General features: G+C 36.2%; 1 protein-coding gene across 2 annotated transcripts in view; it reads right to left on the bottom strand.

Annotated features, from left to right (window-relative positions):
• Window positions 1–18,204, bottom strand: part of ANTXR2 (ANTXR cell adhesion molecule 2) — a 143,783-nt gene that overhangs the window by 65,748 nt on the left and 59,831 nt on the right. For both annotated transcript variants that reach the window (XM_090266720.1, XM_090266719.1), the window contains exon 12: window positions 10,886–10,981. In XM_090266720.1, the coding sequence (XP_090122846.1) occupies window positions 10,886–10,981 (96 nt within the window). The remainder of the gene's footprint in view (window positions 1–10,885; window positions 10,982–18,204) is intronic.

The raw sequence follows: 18,204 nt of genomic DNA, 5'->3' as shown, positions 1-18,204 counted from the left end.
GATCAACATGTCCCCAGAACTGCTAATAACATGTTAAGTATGGCCAACCCATTATAAGTAAATGAATGGTTCTCAGAGAAAAGAGATGCACACTACCACTCCTCACACCCATTTTATGCATTTTAATTAATAACACATTAATAATATTGACTGATAGTCTTTAATTACTGTAAGCTTTTATTTTTGTATTAATGTCTACATGCTCTCCTTACTTAAATTAGACATCTAGCTCATTTCTCTATCTCTAAATCCATCCCTCAGTCTAATCTACGTAGCAAGGTCAATAATTTTCTAACAGAAACTTAATTGATCATTTCTCTGGTCAAAATGGGTCAATGGTTCCAATGACCACAATTGAAATCAATGAATTACTGAGTGTTATTAGAACAACTTTACAAATCATGCTTCCACTCTTAATTTTGCAAATTACCATGTGTTCTCTCATGTTCTCTTACTAGAAAAAGACCAAGATATATCCTTCACTCCAGTGATTACGTGAGTATAATATACCTACACTCATTTTCAATTCCTTGTGAGGATTTCAAATTTACTCTGTCTATTACCTGTACATGTTGCACCGGTATATAAATTCCTGAGGACACAGATAGTATCCCTAGCCTTGTTCCATAGCCCTTCCAAGAATTACTGAACATCCTGCTCCATGACTCCACCATGTTTTATGTCATACCCATTATCCTGCATACGTCTAGTGTTAGCATTGATATACACAAAATAAATTTCAATTTAAAATTCTTATATGATCACTGCGCACAAACTCACAAAAGAATAGTGAGAGGTATCTTTGCATTCTTTCACTTTACTGGAGACCCATTATCCAGTATCATAAACTATAACCTGAAAATCCAAAGGTTCTTTTCAGTACCTTTACATGAGCCAGGACTTCTACTCTCATTGTTCAAATGCCTCACTGTGGTGTGGTTCTGCCCTAAGACCCTATTTACAAACATCTATTTACATGTACCTCTACTCCAGGCAGACTGAAGATCCCTTTGCTTTCCCCAAATAAAATGACCACTTCCATATTAAGTCCTATCCAGCTTTCACAGACTGGTCCACCAACTTACTATTGTTTTATCTGGAAGCGTTAAAACTCCTAACTATTTTGCTGCCCAGTTGAACCATTCATGATTAATTAACTGGGATTTATATGTTTATTTTGGAATTTTTCAGTTACCCATGAAGACTGTAGATCTCTTAAGGGCAATAATCACTTCTCCTTTTTTGTAAATACCACTAGAGCCTAATAAAGTGTTCTGCAAATAGCAGGTAATAAATATATGAAAGTAAGCAGATGGAAATAGCTGAGAACTTTCTCAAAAGCTCTTAGCCAACATCTAAATTTATAAGAAAGAGGGAGAAAAATATAAATGATAAACAGAGATGATTTCCATGAACTAAAATATTGCTTGTTCTAAAGAAAATAAAGCATCAAATTTCTCTTTCAACCAATAAAGTCAGAGAACCAAGGAACTTATTGGCAGATGGGAAGATATAAGACTCCCTAAGTTTCTTTATCTGGGAAATTAATTCAATTAATTGGAGGTCCTTTCCAGTGTGACAATTCTAATAGAATGTTTAAAAAGAACAACAAATCATAGTATTTCCACCAGGGCTTTTGCTTCTATGCCTTTCCATAATTAAGTAGGCCATAGGTCTAAATGCATCTGTATTCACCTTATTACAGAAAAGAATATTAAGGTTTGTTTTTCCAATAACATGTAATTAATTTTACAAATGACTAAATGCATGACATTATAAATTTAAATAGATTTTGAAATCTGACAGATATATTTTCTACATTGTTAACAATGGAAAGAAAGGCCTTAAAACCCTGCCTAAATCAAATCTTCTGGTAAATTAAGAGACACAACTACCACCACAACAAATAACAGCACCCTCAGAAACTGAGCCAGAGTTATGACTCATCCATGTGTTTTTATTACTATTAACAGTAACTACCCTTTATTGGTTCTACCATACACCACACACTGTGTTTCTCTTATTTTCATAACCCTGTGCAGTTACTATGCTTCTCTCCATTTTAAATATAAGGAGAGGGAGACTCTTACTTCAATAACTTGCTCAAGGATATACAAAGAGAAAACATTAGAATTAGGATTCAAACCCAGGACTCAGGTCCATCTACCTCTAAATTTTGAATTTAACATCTTGTGCTCTATGATATCCTTTTAAAATAAGGTTTGGACTGCAAAAGGAAAGAGTACAGAAGAAACGGTTTAAGGTTTGTTGAGTTATTGTTACTGGCTAAGATGCATAGACAAATAGATGGATAGATGGATGGATGAATGTTAAATAGGTAGGTATATAGACAGATAGAAACAGTTTAATTTTTTATGGTAACTGTGTGAAATAGAAGTTATCATCCCCACTTTATTGAGAAATAACTTGTTAGTTCACATACCCAATATCACTAACATAGAAATGATGAAACGGAAAATAAAATGTTTTGGGTGTGTGTGTGTGACTTTTCAAAATGCTCCTTCTCTTTACTCTACCACGTGGCTCCATAAATAACAAATGAGGGTGAAAATAAATCTGAAACCATTCAGCCCAAAAGCTAAAAGTGGCAAATATCTGTGTCTAACTGATAGCCCTATATTTTGTAAAACTGCTATAGGATAAAAGAGAACCTGTTAGTGTAAATATATTAAAAATAACAGTCATGAAAATCCAATTCTTGTATTAAATAGTGCAAGAACAAGCCCTGGCCATGTACTTAAATTGGTTAGAGCATCATTCGGATATGCCAAGGTTGTCGGTCCGATTCCTGGTCAGGGCACATACAAAAATCAACCAATGAATGCATAAATAAGTGGAACAACAAATCTCACTGTCTCTCCCCCCTTTCTTGCTCTCTCTAAAATCAATAAATAAAACTTTAAAAAATTAAAAATATAGGGCAAGAACACATTCATTCCAGAAAAAGATGTATTCATATATACCATATTTTATGAGAATTTGCAGATTTTAAAAGGCATAATATTGCCCAGTTGCCAGGATTTTTTACACTTAGCATCCTTCAGCTCTGTATTGAAGATTCTGGAAAACACTTTCACCACTTTATGAACCATATGCAAAGTTTGATTCTTCTCCAATTTTTTTTTTTTTTTTCATTTGTTATTATCATCATCGGGAAGGATTACATCTCATCTACTTAGCTGCTAGAGTTAAGATTTCAGTTTGGAGGAGAGCCGATTTCTTAGGGAAAAAAAAAGTTAGCTGCTTCAGGCAACAGTCCTTTTGATCTGCTCATTAACACTTTTCAAATGTTCGAGTGATGTGGGCATTCTTTGCACAAGAAAATGTCAGCACTGGAGCCTGCAGCCAGCTTGCTGCAATCATATGTTCCGATATTCAGAAAAGAGTGAAAAGAACTGTCAACAGTGAACTGTACTGAATTAAAAAAAGGAAAAAAAGATACTGTACAACAACTGCAGATCAAAGAGTATTTCAGAACTGATTCTTGCCAGTGACAAAAACAATGCCCAGTTTATCAGCAATGTCATCTCAGTGTCTAGGAGCCCACAGACAATAGATAAATCATTCTTACAGGGTACAAAAATTTGTTTAAAATATAAGCGGGTCTTCCTTTCATTCGCCCTTCTCTTTTTTGATAAGATCAGAGAGCAAGTGTAGTTCCTCTCCTCTGAAACACATAAATACAAAGTCTCTTGCAATGGTGTTTGGGAAGTCCTTTTCTGAATCTCACAAAACTAGATGCTTTCAACATCCGGACCAAAGTATCGTCTGGGTTACCACATCCTCCCTTTCCTTTCCTCCTTGACAGATTCGTCAATGGTCAAAGATCCTTAACTATGCACAAATATTTAAAATGCCAAACGGGGACTGGAAAGAACAGTGTGCGAGTTAACTCTGCCAGACGTGAAGTCAAGGTGCTGCTGTCAAAGCAAATACATACACTAAGACCAGAAAGAGCTTGTAAATGATGCTCTGTTGGAAAACATCACCATGGAAGCAGTAAGTACTAACATCACACTCTGTTTCAAGGAGGCAACCAAACATAAATCATTTTAATTAATGGTGCAAGGAAGGCATATTAAAATTTAAGTTACTTCTGTTCTATTGTGCATTCCAAAAATTATATATAAGGCTGCTCTCAAAGTAACTTATAAAGGCTCCAAAAGCCCTCCTCAACAATAAAAAAAAAAAAAGAGTGAATGTAGAAGCATTATTACTAGTTAGAAAAAATCAGCACAGCTGTTGCTGGCTAAGAAAACGATTCCATAGAGCTCCAGTCAGATATATCCTTGTCATGAAAACTCAAACTTACTTATTAGCAAATTGGGCTTTAAAAAGATAACTTTTTAAATGTTTTTTTTTTCAATTAAGATTTATGAGATTTTTTATGTAATATCTTAAATGCACTAAGGAAAATGAGCTTGCAGTGTTCCCTTGAGGATGGAGAACTTTGGCCAAGGACACTAGAGACCAGTGAACATTGATCATTTCCGGCATATTCGGATATTTATGTGCTGCTGTATAACACACTCTAATTGACAACAGTCCAGAAAGCCTTTGTTTGCCACCTCATTAGCCTTACATCTGTAATTGTGTGGAGTGCCTGGTTATTCCAAACGATGCGGCTATAGGACTGTCATTTCTGCCATCCTGAGAGTACAACAAATCCGCTCCCAACTCAACACAGCTTCCGAGCTAAAAATGACGAAAACATCCATATTTTCTGATAGCTCACTCATGATTCAACACATAAAGTTATTTTTCATCTTTCCTGTCCCTTTTTCTTTTCTTTTTTTAATTTAAGGAGAAAGGAAAGCTGCTGTTGATGTCTTTGTTAAAGAAAAGCAGTTGTAGAAGAGGGATGTGAGGGTGTTCCAAGAGCAGGATGCAGACTCTTTAACAGATGGTGAGAAATAACTTCATACAAAAATGAGAACTTCTCCCCTTATGGAATAGTTTGCAAACTCAACACACTCCATAATTCACTATTGGTAGTGCCTAAAAATGTCAGCTTTGCATGAGGACTCTTTCATTATTACTATAACTAGATGTTCTCCAAATATCATTGGTTTAGACGTCTATTTGTTATAGAAAGCCCAGGTATAGTGAAGACACTATATCCTTGAAAATACTTATTTAAATGAACTGGAAGATTTAGAATTTTTAAACAGTCTCATATTAAAAGCATCTTGGGTTTTCAGATTCTATTGCAGGTTCTTTTCCCTTGACCTTTTGTATCCTGAGGTCCTCTGTGGCAACCTGGTGAAAACCTGTGAAACCCTTTTTCAGAATAATTAAGCTAAATTAAAATACACAGAATTCAAAGAAAACCAATTATATTAAAATATAATTATCAAATGTGTAAAAGAAACTAAATCTGTGATACAGAAATATATGCTTTTTTATTAATTTATTAAATAATGAAATATAGAAGGTCTAGGAACTTTCATAATTTTGAAATAGTGATACGTGTAAAAGATATTTCAAAAATACCTGGACAATAAATGTGACATAGGATATCTGTGATCACTACTGGCAACAAAGTCTTCAGAACTGCTAATACTTTTGTGGACAATAGCTTTCATTTGTAAATGAAGGAAATGATAAATTTCAGTTAAAAGAAAATATAAAGATTTTTTTTCCATCCAAGTTCCTAATCTTCAGGTCAGAAATCCTTGTGGGGTATATGTAAAAGCAACTGGAAAAAAAAGTTAAATTGTGTTTCTACTTTATAGTTTTATTACAATTAAAATTTCATATGCAATTGTATCGTAGTTCCTATTATATAGAATTATGAAGGTCACATTTCCTATTGTACCTACATTATAAGGTATGAATTTTAAATAAAGCCAATGAAAATCCTACAAGGAACTAATATTGTACCATGAATCTGCTCATGCACAATACTTCCTCATAGTTGACAAAATTTTGATTACAACTGTGTACAGTTTGCCGTTTTTTGAAAGTGTTTTCCAGGCAAAGAGATATGAAGTGTCTCACTTTTAAAAACTGAGAAATTTCAAGAAGGCCAAGTACTTACTGTGCAACATTCCTAGTTTATGATAATAAGTAAAATACACACAATACTTGATTTCATAAATTGTTCAACAAAAAATATAGCTAGTGTTTAATCATAATTTCATTTAAGTGTCACCAAAAAAAAGGTACAATTTTCTAACCCGAGTAACCATTTAAGGATTTTGGCTAAAATTTAAATATAAAATATTCTAGAGAGGATATTTATGACTTTGATGTGTTTCCTGTTCCGGATACTAAATTGGTACAATCACGGAGGTGGATGTCACTGGCTCACAGGCACAGTACTTAGTTAAGTGCTCAAGTTCTTTGCTTTTCCCTGCAGAGTAAAGAGGTCAATTTCTAGCTTTCAGAGGTTTTGGTGGCCTAGTATCTAAATATGAAGAGGATTGTACTGGCTTCTTCCAACAAATAAGCAACTTGAGAAAGTTGTCCATAGATTCCTGTTGTCAATTGATTCTAATGACATAAAGCCTTGGATACTTCTGACATTTAGAAATGTGTTTCTTCCATTTTAAAGAACGTGTATTAATTTTAATAGCCTTGGAACCATTGCAAACATTTTTGAAGAACTGTTCATTGTCTCCCATCTTACAACTTTTTCTTTATCTCTTGTCTGGAAGATCTATCCATTGAAGTCAGTGGGGTGTTAAAATCCCCAACCATGACTGTATTTCTGTCCATCTCTCCCTTTATGTTCATCAAGATTTGCTTCACATGTTTAGGTGCTCCTAAGTTGAGTTTGTATATGTTTACTAGGGTTATATCCTCTTTTTGGAATGTTCCCTTTATCATTATGTAGTGCCCTTCTTTGTCTCTTAATATATACATAGCCTTGGTTTTAAAGTCTTTTTTGTCAGACATAAGTACTACTAGCCCAGCTCTTTTCTTTTCCATTTTCATGAAATATCTTTTTCCATCCCTTTACTTTTAGTCTGTGTGTATCTTTCAATATGAGATGTGTCTCTTAGATACAACATGTATATGGTTCTTATTTTTTTATCCATTCAGCTACCCTATGTCTTTTAGTCAGAGCATTTAAACTCTTTACATTTAAGGTGATTATTGATAGATATGTATGTAGTGAGTGCTATTTTATTGTCAGACTGTTTTCCTCTTCTCCTTCTCTTAAAGCAAGCCCTTTAACATTTGTTGCAGTACTGGTTCGGTGTTAACAAACTCCCTTACCCATATGAGATAACATTCAGTTTCTAGGAATTAAGCTCTGGACAACTTTAGAGATCACTGTTCAACCTACCACACAGGGCTTTCCAAACTGCATTGATGTCACCCTGCCCCATACCTTCCCTTTCAGAACAGCCACCACTGGAAATCTCATAGCCACTGCTCTAAGAGCCTTCAGGGGTGGGAAAAAAACCCTGAGAATCACTGTCTAAGATCTAAGTAGCACCATCATATTTGAGTCATTATATATACATGTAATTTTAATCTATAAACAATGAATGACTACATCATTTCATAAGATATTTTCATAAAATATGAAATGATTGAATGAAGAATGTGTGACAAATATTGAGACCTCTGGTTAGGGCTTTCCCCCCAGGCTTTCTATCTTGATAGGGCTCCTGCACATACAACTCCCAAAAAGATCAATTATAGACAGAAATTAAATGTGCAGGAGGACAGACATTTTAGATGTTTAGTCATGCTTCAGTTGAAAGATTAGTTTTAAATCTCTACCACCGAAACTTAAAACACACTGAAACAACAAGAAATTTGTACAATACCAACTTGAAACAAATGCATATCTTTTCCCATTAAAAAGTAATATTATTGCTAACAGCAGATAGTCAAATTGATCCCTAATAAGTTAATGCTAAGAATTATTTAACTAAGCACATTCTAATTCCAGCATTGCACATATACTTTCTCTAAAAGGAACAAAATAAAATATATTATCCCTCAGTTGTACTACAACACCTGATACACAAGATCTTTTTTTCCCCCAGAAGGTTAGTCTCCTTTGCCCCTTCTCAGATCACCTCTTCATTTTTCTCCAGCTCACTTAGCCTCTGTTATATCCCACTCTCCACACCTCCTTAGAGATATTCTGCTCCAGCCATACCTAAGGTACACTATCTGCTGCTGGTGTTCCATTTCAGTTGTTGCTGGAACTAGCTGGATACAGACTTAATCCCTGCCAGGACCAGACCTCTAATCAAGAAGCAAGGAAAGCTTCTTCAGGGGATTATATAGATCAAATCCCTCCAGTGGCTTCTCACCACCCCTGGGGGAAGTTCAGACCTACCAAGTGACACAGGAGGCCCTCCCTAATGGGGTTCATGCCTAGATCCCAAACCAGCTTTCACCGCTCCCTGTCAGGGGCACCCTAGGCCCTCCCAAAGCATGCCAGAATAACTCGTAATTCTGCACACCCTTCATCTGAATATCCCTCATCAACTGCCAATAATTTATTCATTATTCAAAACTCAGTTTGGAGTCAGCAGCTAAGGTTTCTTAACTCTAGCAAATCCTTCCTCCCTGGTGTTCCTACTGTTCTTTACATGTGTTGCTCTTGGGACACTCAAGACCTTCCATTTACATTTTGCCCACAGTTCTGTGTTTTCATATTAAAATGTGAGCTTCCATATCATATTATAATCACTTTTGTACCCCCAGTTCCTGGCACATAGTAGATTGCTAAGGGCTGAATGCAGAATTTTGCCTTTAACTTCTCCATGACTTTAAACCTACTTTAGGAAATATTTGCTGTGATTCATGTATACCTAGATCTAAGTAACAGCTCCTACACAGAACTAGCTGCCTCCTAAATATGTATTTCTAAAAGTAAAGTGAAAGTGGTTAAATAAGCTCCAGCAATTAGCAGGCATTCATGATGTTTCTGAGGGCTGGAAGCCCTCACATCCTGAAAGCGCTAGGAGTACTAGGCCTGACATAAAGATATATACTCTGTGATTTGCAATCTTCAGAGTCCCAGGGTTAGAATGGATCTTTTCTCACAACCTGAGGATTGAATCCTCTATAATATCAAAAATGATCATCAAGACCTCATTTGAGCACATCTAGCAACCTCCCAAAGAAGCCCGTTTCAATGTTTGCAAGTGTCTTTAAAAAACATCATATACTTTAACACTTTGGAGCCCACTGGTCAACAGTATGTGAAACTGCAAAGTAATAAAGGAAGAAAATCCAACACTGCAAAGTTTAAAGTAAAAAAAAAATAAGGAGTACAAATCAGTGTAGAGCACACCTTTGCTTTTTAATTTGAGACTTAAGAATGTTAGCCACCCTAAAGCAGTGCTATCTAGGAAAATCAAGATTACAACAGAAAGCTGTTTGTGCATAAAATGCTATGGCAGGAAACTGATTAGTTCAGCAAAGAGACAGGATGCTTCTTGTCTCGACTGTTGTTTAATTCTGTGCCTCCTGCTCTGAGATAAGATTGTAGAGTTGCCTCACGAAAACAGACTGAAATACAAGCACTGACTGATGTTGCAAGAAAGCTGAAATCAGTTAGCAAAGGTGAGAGGGAAAAGGCAGTCTAGTGATATTATGTAAAACAATACTGTGATCTGTGGACTACAAAGTTCTATATAATGTGCTGATAATAAAAGGAACACTGTCAAAATAAAGTAAGCATGCTTTGAAAAGGTGCTTCTTCAGGAGAGCTTTTTTTTTTCTATGAATCCTAAAGAATCCAAATTGGATTTGCTTGAAATCTGCTGGTACTTATTATTCAACATTCCACCCTGTGATAGGCAGAATTACAGCTCCTCAAAGATGTCCACAGTCTAATTCCCTGGAACTGTGACTAAATTGCCTTACAAGGCAAAAGGGACTCTGCAATGTGATTAAAGTTAAAGACCTTGAGGTGGGAGATTATCCTGGATTATCCAAGTGTCCAATCTAATCACTCAGTTCCCTAACATTGGAGGCCCTGTCCCAGCTGAGTTCAGAGTCATAAGGAGACGTGACTACAGAAGAATGGTAGAAGAGATGCATCTTGCTGGCTCTGAAGATCCAGGAAGGGGCATGGAGGCAAGGAATGTGAGTGGCGTCTACGAGGTGGAAAAGGCAAGGAAACAGATTCTCCTCCAGAGCATTAAGGGAGGAATGTATCCATGCTCTTAACCTTTTAGCCCACTTTCGCCCAGTGAGACCCATGCTGGATCAGTGATTGCGTTCTGGTTAGATAATAAATCTGCATTGCTTTAAGCTAAGATACCAAATGTGTAGCAATTTGTTACGGTAGCAACAGAAAACTAAAATACACCCATATTCTTTCAGAGGTTTTACTCAAACATGAAAAATGATGCAAACTAAAACCAATTTTCATAACTTCAAAAGCAACTGTTTCAACAGATACCCTGACGTCAGCACATGACATATCTAAAATGTTTTTCTGAGGGGCAGAGAAGGTTCTGAAATAGTAGAGCTTTCAAAAAGGTAATGAAAGATTCAATAAGCACTTCAAAAAAATCTGACAGATTATCAACTTCTTCCAATAATCCAGTAGAAAATATCATTTGATTTACTTAAGACTTCTTTTATAATTGAGTGGAAAACCCTTTATCCCTATGGCGTCTCTCCTACCATCCTCTCCCCTTCTTCCTCCCAATCTGATTTTGAAATATTTTTTAGGTGAAGTTTTATAATAAATATGCATTGGCATGCATGTTTTCTAGAATTTAGTACAGTGATAAAAACTGTTAGAATTCAATTTGTTAATTGAAACTTTGCTGTTGTTGAACAGTGTAGCATTGATTCATGTTTCAGGCTTTATTTTTATCTCACTGGTTAAAAAAAAAAAAAAAAAAAAAAGAGCAGGGCTGAAAATCTTACTCACCACTTTGCAGCAAAGGGGCCAAAACCACCACATGAGACCGATACCCAAGAGTAGCAGTAACACCAAAAGAGCAATGATGGCTGCAATCCCATTAGACTGGAGTAGGAAGGAAACAAAAATAAGGCAGTCAGCAAAACTAAGGGTCCAATCTGTGTGGAGGAAAAACGGGCCACATACTAAATCTGACAAACTCAGGGGAAGCCTGCGTGGTGGCTTACAAACTCAGAGCCTGAAGCATACCACACAGGATGGTCTGCACATAAAACTTCCTAACGAAAAGTGAGTCAGGGTGGATAGTCATGTCCTAGGCCAGTATCTTGCTTGGCAAAGGTCACTCTTTACCTTAAGGGAGGCTATCTATCGTCTTTCTGCATCTAAGATGACATACCTTTTAAATGTCAGAGTGATCTCCTTTTGCAGAACCCGCAGGGCACACCCCACCAGAGCCCCTCACTGTCACCTTGTCCTTTGTTCCCTGCACCCGCACCCATCTCCATGCTGTAAACGTTAATTATTAACTACTGCATGTCTCTGTTTTATGTTTTATCCAATCCTGGAGATTCCCCTGCTTTGCTTTCCCCCGCCCCCTTAATCTACCAACACCAGTCTTCATGTAACTTTATTAGATCTCCTCCTTTGATTCTAATGTTTAAATAAGCTGCAAAACTGCCATTCTCTGGAGCATTTTTCTCAGTCTGTTAAGATTTTGCTTCCTAGCAATGGTGTCAGTTTGACTCAAATGAACTAAAAAGTACTCAGTGGGTTTGGATGTCTCTTACACTGACAAGAAATATATATATATATACATACATATATGTATATATACCCTGGCTGGTTTGGCTCAGTGGATTGAGCGTCGGCCTGCGAGCTAAGTGTCGCTGGTTCGATCTTCCAGTCAGGGCACATCAGAGAAGGAAAACTCTGACTCCAAAAAACCTCCGCTGCCTTGCGGCATACCTCTTCAGGGGAAAGGCTAAGGGAGTAAACCCCGACAGAAAATCCGGAGCCGGAGTCCCTAAGGCGGTTTGACGTTGTAGTCTACACCGGCAACTCCTGCGGCGCACCTGAAGCCAAGCTGTATTGACTCCGTCTTTCCCTTGGATCCTTCAGCTGCGAAGAGAGGGGGGGTCTGCTGCATGGGCAACAGCAGACCCTCCACATCACCCTGCCCAGGCTCTGTAGCTTCAGCTTCACTGGAGAGGACACTCCAGCGTCATCGCAAGATGTCGATTCAACACGGGAGGAGACAGATACCGTGTCACTCCCGAGTCGGACTGCACAGCCATTCTCGGCGGTGCAGATAGACTCTTAAGAAGCTACACCATCGTCTCTCGAGACGGACGGCTGCCGACGACGACGATATGTATATATATGTATGTATATATATATTTTAGATGAAGGTTTATAATAAATATTATTTAAAAAATATATATATATATATATATTTTAGGAAACACCAGAAAATAATACAGGAAGCATAATAATGTCAAACTAGATTTCTATTATATTCCTTTAAATTCTTTAAATTATAAAAATTCCTTTATATTCTATTTCATATGTGTTATTATAAGGCAAGCAATAATAAATATAAAATCTTTCAAGATGCTATATATTGTTTTAAATTATGCCTTAAGGAATGTAAAAGAAAATCACTATTTAGATTTACAGGAATGGTCCCTATGATCCCTATCTTTCTTTTCTGGGAAAGGATTATTTTGGTTACAAGCAAAATTTTTCCAGATTGTTTGAGGATAGACCACTATTTACTTTATATATTTTATGATAGAGCAGATGGATATAAAAAATCACAAAGAAGGTGACAAATGATCAACAGTGGTTCCTTGTGGGCTAACGCTGTACATGCACCAATGCAAGAATGCAACCTCATGCATTCATAGACCAGAAAATCTCTCGCGGCAGCTCAAGTACTATCTCCCCAAAGCCACAGTGGTGTTTTTTTTTTTTTTTCCTTTTTATTGAATTTATTGGGGTGACTCTGGTTAACAAAATTATACAGGTTTCAGGTGCACAATACCACAGCACATCATCTGTACACTGTATTGTGTGTTCACAGCCCCAAGTCATGACTCCGTCCGTCCATCATCCATAATAACCATTTACCTCCCTTTTACCTTCCATTCCCCCATCCCCCCTAACCCCCAGCAAACATCACACTGTTGTCCATGTTCATGCGTTCTTCCTCTTTTTTTTTTTCTCTTTTTGCTCTCCTCCTCCCCTCCCCCTGCCCCAGTTCCTCCAGCCCAAAGGCCCTGCTTTGGGCTCTGCCTCCAATCTCCATCATCTAGCAAACCCCAAAAGCTGAAGTCACTTCCCCAGGAAGCCTTCCTTGCACCCTCTGGTTAGAAATGCTCCTCCTTACTATACAATGCATAGTTCTCCATACTTTAATCTTTAGCACTTACTACAATTTATTTTTGTATTTATTTATGAATAATTGTGATTGTTTAATTTCTCTTTTCTGACACTATTCATTGTGAGCTCTAGGAAGGCAGGGGCTAGGTCCAACCCACTTACTAATGTATACATGCTTGCCTATTTACTAAGAGAATTAACACCAAAGAAATAAAAAGAGTGGTTACTTAACTTTTAATATAAAGCTAAAGTTTCCAAGGGAGGAAGGTGTCTCTTCCTAACCCCCTCTGTGGGATCCCCAGTAACAATGTTTTGTTTTGATTTGTTTTTTAAGGGAAAGAATTCAGGGAAGAAAAAAAATACATCAATACACTGTCTAGGTGAAAACTTGAGACTTTATAAAGCAGATTTTCAGAAATATACTTCCTGTCATTCAAAACAAGAAGCAGAAGCCCAGAGGTCAGATTGAGAGTCACATTTATCCAAGGAGCTCATGGACAGAGGGGTTGGGGGGCAGAACAGAGAAACTTCCATTATCTATCTTAGAATGCCATTGTATTAAAAGTATTAGGAAATGGAGGCCCCGAGAAATTAAATAATGTGCTTAAAATTAGACCTCTATACTAATCCACAAAATAAGAAAGCCAGTTGTTCCCAAAGCAACACACTCTGTGGAAAAGCCATGACTATTACAGCTCTCTTAGAAAATCACTTTTCACGTTAACATATTTATAAAGCTCTGACTCATTTTTGAGTAAAGAAGTCCAACTTAATATCAGCACAGAACCATTTGTTTTTTTCTCTCATAATGTTTTAAATACCCTACAGAGCCAGGTTTCCCCAGAATCCACTTTGTAAAATACTAGCATTGATCAAAGCTAAGAGAGTTTCTGATGTTTAAGCAAGAATGGTAGTAGCTTTTAATTAGAACATTTTATAATAGAATTTAATGACCTATGCACAAAAAGAGTTAATAATCTTTACGTAAATAGTTATTTATAAATAACTTAAAAAAATAGAAGAAAAGGTAGTTTTCAAAAAGATTAGCAAGGAAGTGCTGCAAAATATACTTGGTTTAGTAAATCTGAAAAGTCTTTTAATGTGTCATTTCCTGTATCATCTGTTAGTATCACAATAAAAACAAAGAAAAAGAGATTACCAGATAGTGACTTGGAAATTGTCCCAAAAGAAATTAAATTTCAAAGATATTCATTATTAGCAGACTTTTAGTTTTAATAAATTCATTTAACTTTTCAAACAATTTTCAGGGGGGCTGGGTAAAAAGGTGAAGGGGTTAAGAAATACAAATTGGCAGTTACAAAGCAGACACAGGGATGTAAAGTACAGCATAGGAAATAGAGTAAATAATATCTTAATAACTATGTATGATGCCAGGTGGGTACTTGAAATATCAGGGGGATCACTTTGTAAAGTATGTGATCGTCTAACCACTGTGCTGTAACCTGAAACTAAAACACAAGAACACTGAACATAAGCTGCAATTGAAAAATAAAAATTTTTTAAAATAAATAAATAAATCTCAGAAGAGCATAGACCATAAAGAATCAAGTATACATGAACAATTAAAGTTATCATTTGTTTTCTAATTTTGTATCTGGATGAAAGAGGGAATAACCATGGAAGCTACTACTTAGGTGGCTGATGTTTTGTTGCAAATTAACCAAAACAGACACCACCAAAGTATCACTTACAATCCTTGATCATTTCATTTAATTTATCTTTCAGAAGACAACAAAAATAACTACAAAAGCTTCACATACCCATACTATCTTCACATAGCTCTACCACCTACTATTATCCATTCTTAAGGCACTCAAAGGTGCTGTTATATAATATTTGTCACAAAAATTAATTTTAAATAATAAATAAAAAGGTACATACACATCTAGCAACTTTTTAGTGTAGAGCTAGGGAGAATGAATACGTAAGCTCAACATTTGGCTACTGATGTAGCATAAACATCTAAATAAGTGTCTTGCATATAGAAAGTTGTGTGTGTGTGTGTGTGTGTGAGAGAGAGACAGGGAAAGGGAGAGGGGGAGAGAGAGAAAATAAATACTGTAATGAGTGCTTTATAGAAATTTTTCCAGGCAAATATCTAAGTTCTCTTAAAATTAATGAAAACAATTCAAATATACATCGGGCTACTTACAAAAATAATCAAAGTACATCTTTCTACACAGAACTCTAAACATTCATGAAAAAAATCATGCAGCTATTGACAGTTTTGATTATGTTCAGCTCTAAAATCTAGGCAAACAGGAATAATAACAGGAAAAGAATGTTGAAGAAATAACATACAAACTATGATATCCTATGGGAGAAACGTCATCGACTGGATTAATCCATGATTCCACCCTCAAATATAAGGTCTTATATAAGATACACCCAATCTGGGACTGTTCGTGTATGGAACGAGTACAGCATTCACCACCAGACCTCTCCTGCATGAGGACACTAGCTGTGGCACTCACGGAAATTGCTCACCATTTAGCTGTGCTATGCAACTTTTAAAATTTTCCTATGAACATTTGGCTTCCTTTCTTAGAATCCAAACCCTGTGTTCAGAAATACAGAGCTGCAACTAGAAGATATGAATCTGCTAAAAGTTTACCGGTTAGCTTTTTTTTTTCTTTTTTTTCTATCTATGTGTCATGAGATTCAGAAAATCATACGGACGTAATAAAAAGTACATAGGCTGGGTGTGATAGGGGGGTAAAATTCTTGATTCCTCTCCATACTCTAAAAGTCCCTATCAGGAACATTGCCAAAACACTATGCATGTTCAGATGCAACATACATTTATATGACAATATTATTATCTGAACTGATTCTAAAGATTTGTCTATAATAAAATTAAGACAAAAATACAAACTTTTTAAAGACTTACAGACCTAATATTTATCATATTTAAACTAAGCATGATGAAACATAGGTCAGAAAAATAGAGAATTTCGTGTATCCTGGACTTGCTCTAACTGCATGAAACCAGCCCTGGATAACAGGACCCAGACATTAGCTCAGTTAACTGTATACAAATTCAGACTTTTCCAGTTCCTTTGTTTTGATTTCCAGAGCCATTATTAGAGCATGAAAGACTTCAGTCATGAAATGAAAATAATTTCATTGTTCACATAACTTTATAAACAAATTAAGGAAAGGTCAAACACATAGACTTCAGTTCCATGAGCAGATACCACGCGGCAAACCACAGACTTAACAGTTAGATGAAACTAGTTATGATCACACATAGATCTGTGTTATAGGCAGAAACTAAATGCCTCTCACTTCTGGTTAGGCTCACCTTTGTTTAAAGACTAGGCTGTTAAATAGTATCAAAGTTATAATGTTGTGCAAATCTTTATGAAGCCTACAGGTTAGATGGAGAGATAAACCTTGAACAAATAATGACAAATGTGAGTACAATGGAAGGAAACTACAATAGAAACATGTCATACTAGGAACTAACCTGGTCTGGGGTTCTGAGAGGACCTTCTGGAGGAAATATAAGAAAGCCCAGGGAGGGCATGGGGGCAGAATTAGTGGCTTCTAGTGAAAACAAGAAAAAAATAGCTTCGGCTACAACATAGTTTGAGAATACGTGGTAGCACTTGAAGAAAAGATATGAAACACAAATTTCTGAAAGGCAGTAACCCTCTTTATTACAAGAGGAATTGGTCATTTGCTCATCAATTCTTCCTAACAATAGTCTTGAACATGAAGTGTTTTCAGAATTTTAAGGAGGCTGGGCTGTAAAAGTTAACTGAGGATCCAGTCAGCAACTTAGTACCCAAAAGTTGGCCAAGGCCATGAAGCCAAAATTCTTTTAAGAGTTAACTGGGAATATACCAGAAAATTGAACTTGGTATTAGGGTAGAAGAAATATATTTCCTAGTCATCTTGGACACATCAAGTTTTTGAACTTTCTCTGCATTTAATTTCCTTTACTTTATTAAAAGCAATTATTAATGTACAGTCAAAAACTTTGCCAAATATAACTGAAATTCTAGCTCAGAGGAACATAGGAGTACAAAAACAAACCAGAGTCACTACTGTACTTGCAAAATCACTATGGGAAAGAGGAATCATTCAAATATTTCAAAACTGCATGAATAGCATGTTTTAATCTATCTAGAAAATAATCACAGCAAGCATGTTAAAAATAAAACAGACACAGAAAGGCGGAAACAGGGCTCCAAAATTTTGTTTCCATAAATTCAGAGTTAGGAAAAAATAACCATGGGATACGTGACAATTTCATTTACTGGATTCTTTTGGAATATTCCATATCAGGAATTAACAAACTATGGCCCAAAGGCTAAATCAACTCATTTATTTCATAAGACCTCTAACAAGCTAGGAAAACCTTCTTTTTCACATTACATAGATGAAAAAAAAAATCACAAGAAGAATGTTTCATAAAATTTAAATTTCAGTGTACATATTTGTGTTGAACACAGCCATGCTCATTTGTTTACAGAAATCTACAGCTGCTTTTGCACAACTTGGCAGAGTTGAGTAGTTGTGACAAAAACAGACCAGCCCCCAAAGCCTGAAATGCTTACTATCTGACTTTTACAAAAAAAAAAAAAAAAAAGAAAGAAAAATGCTGACCTCTTTTATAAAAATCGTTTCAGGATCTAGTTACAAATGGCAGATTGTACAAGTGCGTAGGCTGCGAGCAAGACAGATTTGGGTTCAGTTCTCAATTCTGGCCTTTACTCAACTGGGACACTGAACAAGTAACATAACTTTCAGAGCCTTCAGGTTCCAAGTCCCCCTCTGTGGGGCACAATGAGGGCTGAAATAATTTCTGTTCTACTCATCAAGCTATGCACACCTGCCGAGGGTTGGGCCCACCCACCAGAAAAACTACCTTCTAACATGTTTTCATAAATGTGTACTAATAATTGAAGGTGGCTTTC

This window comes from Furipterus horrens, unplaced genomic scaffold (genome assembly GCF_987537825.1).
Source record: "Furipterus horrens unplaced genomic scaffold, mFurHor1.1.pri manual_scaffold_2, whole genome shotgun sequence".
In the NCBI taxonomy this organism is placed as follows: Eukaryota; Metazoa; Chordata; class Mammalia; order Chiroptera; family Furipteridae; genus Furipterus; species Furipterus horrens.
Note: the sequence above shows the minus strand (reverse complement) of the source record. Positions and strands in the feature narration are given on the sequence as shown.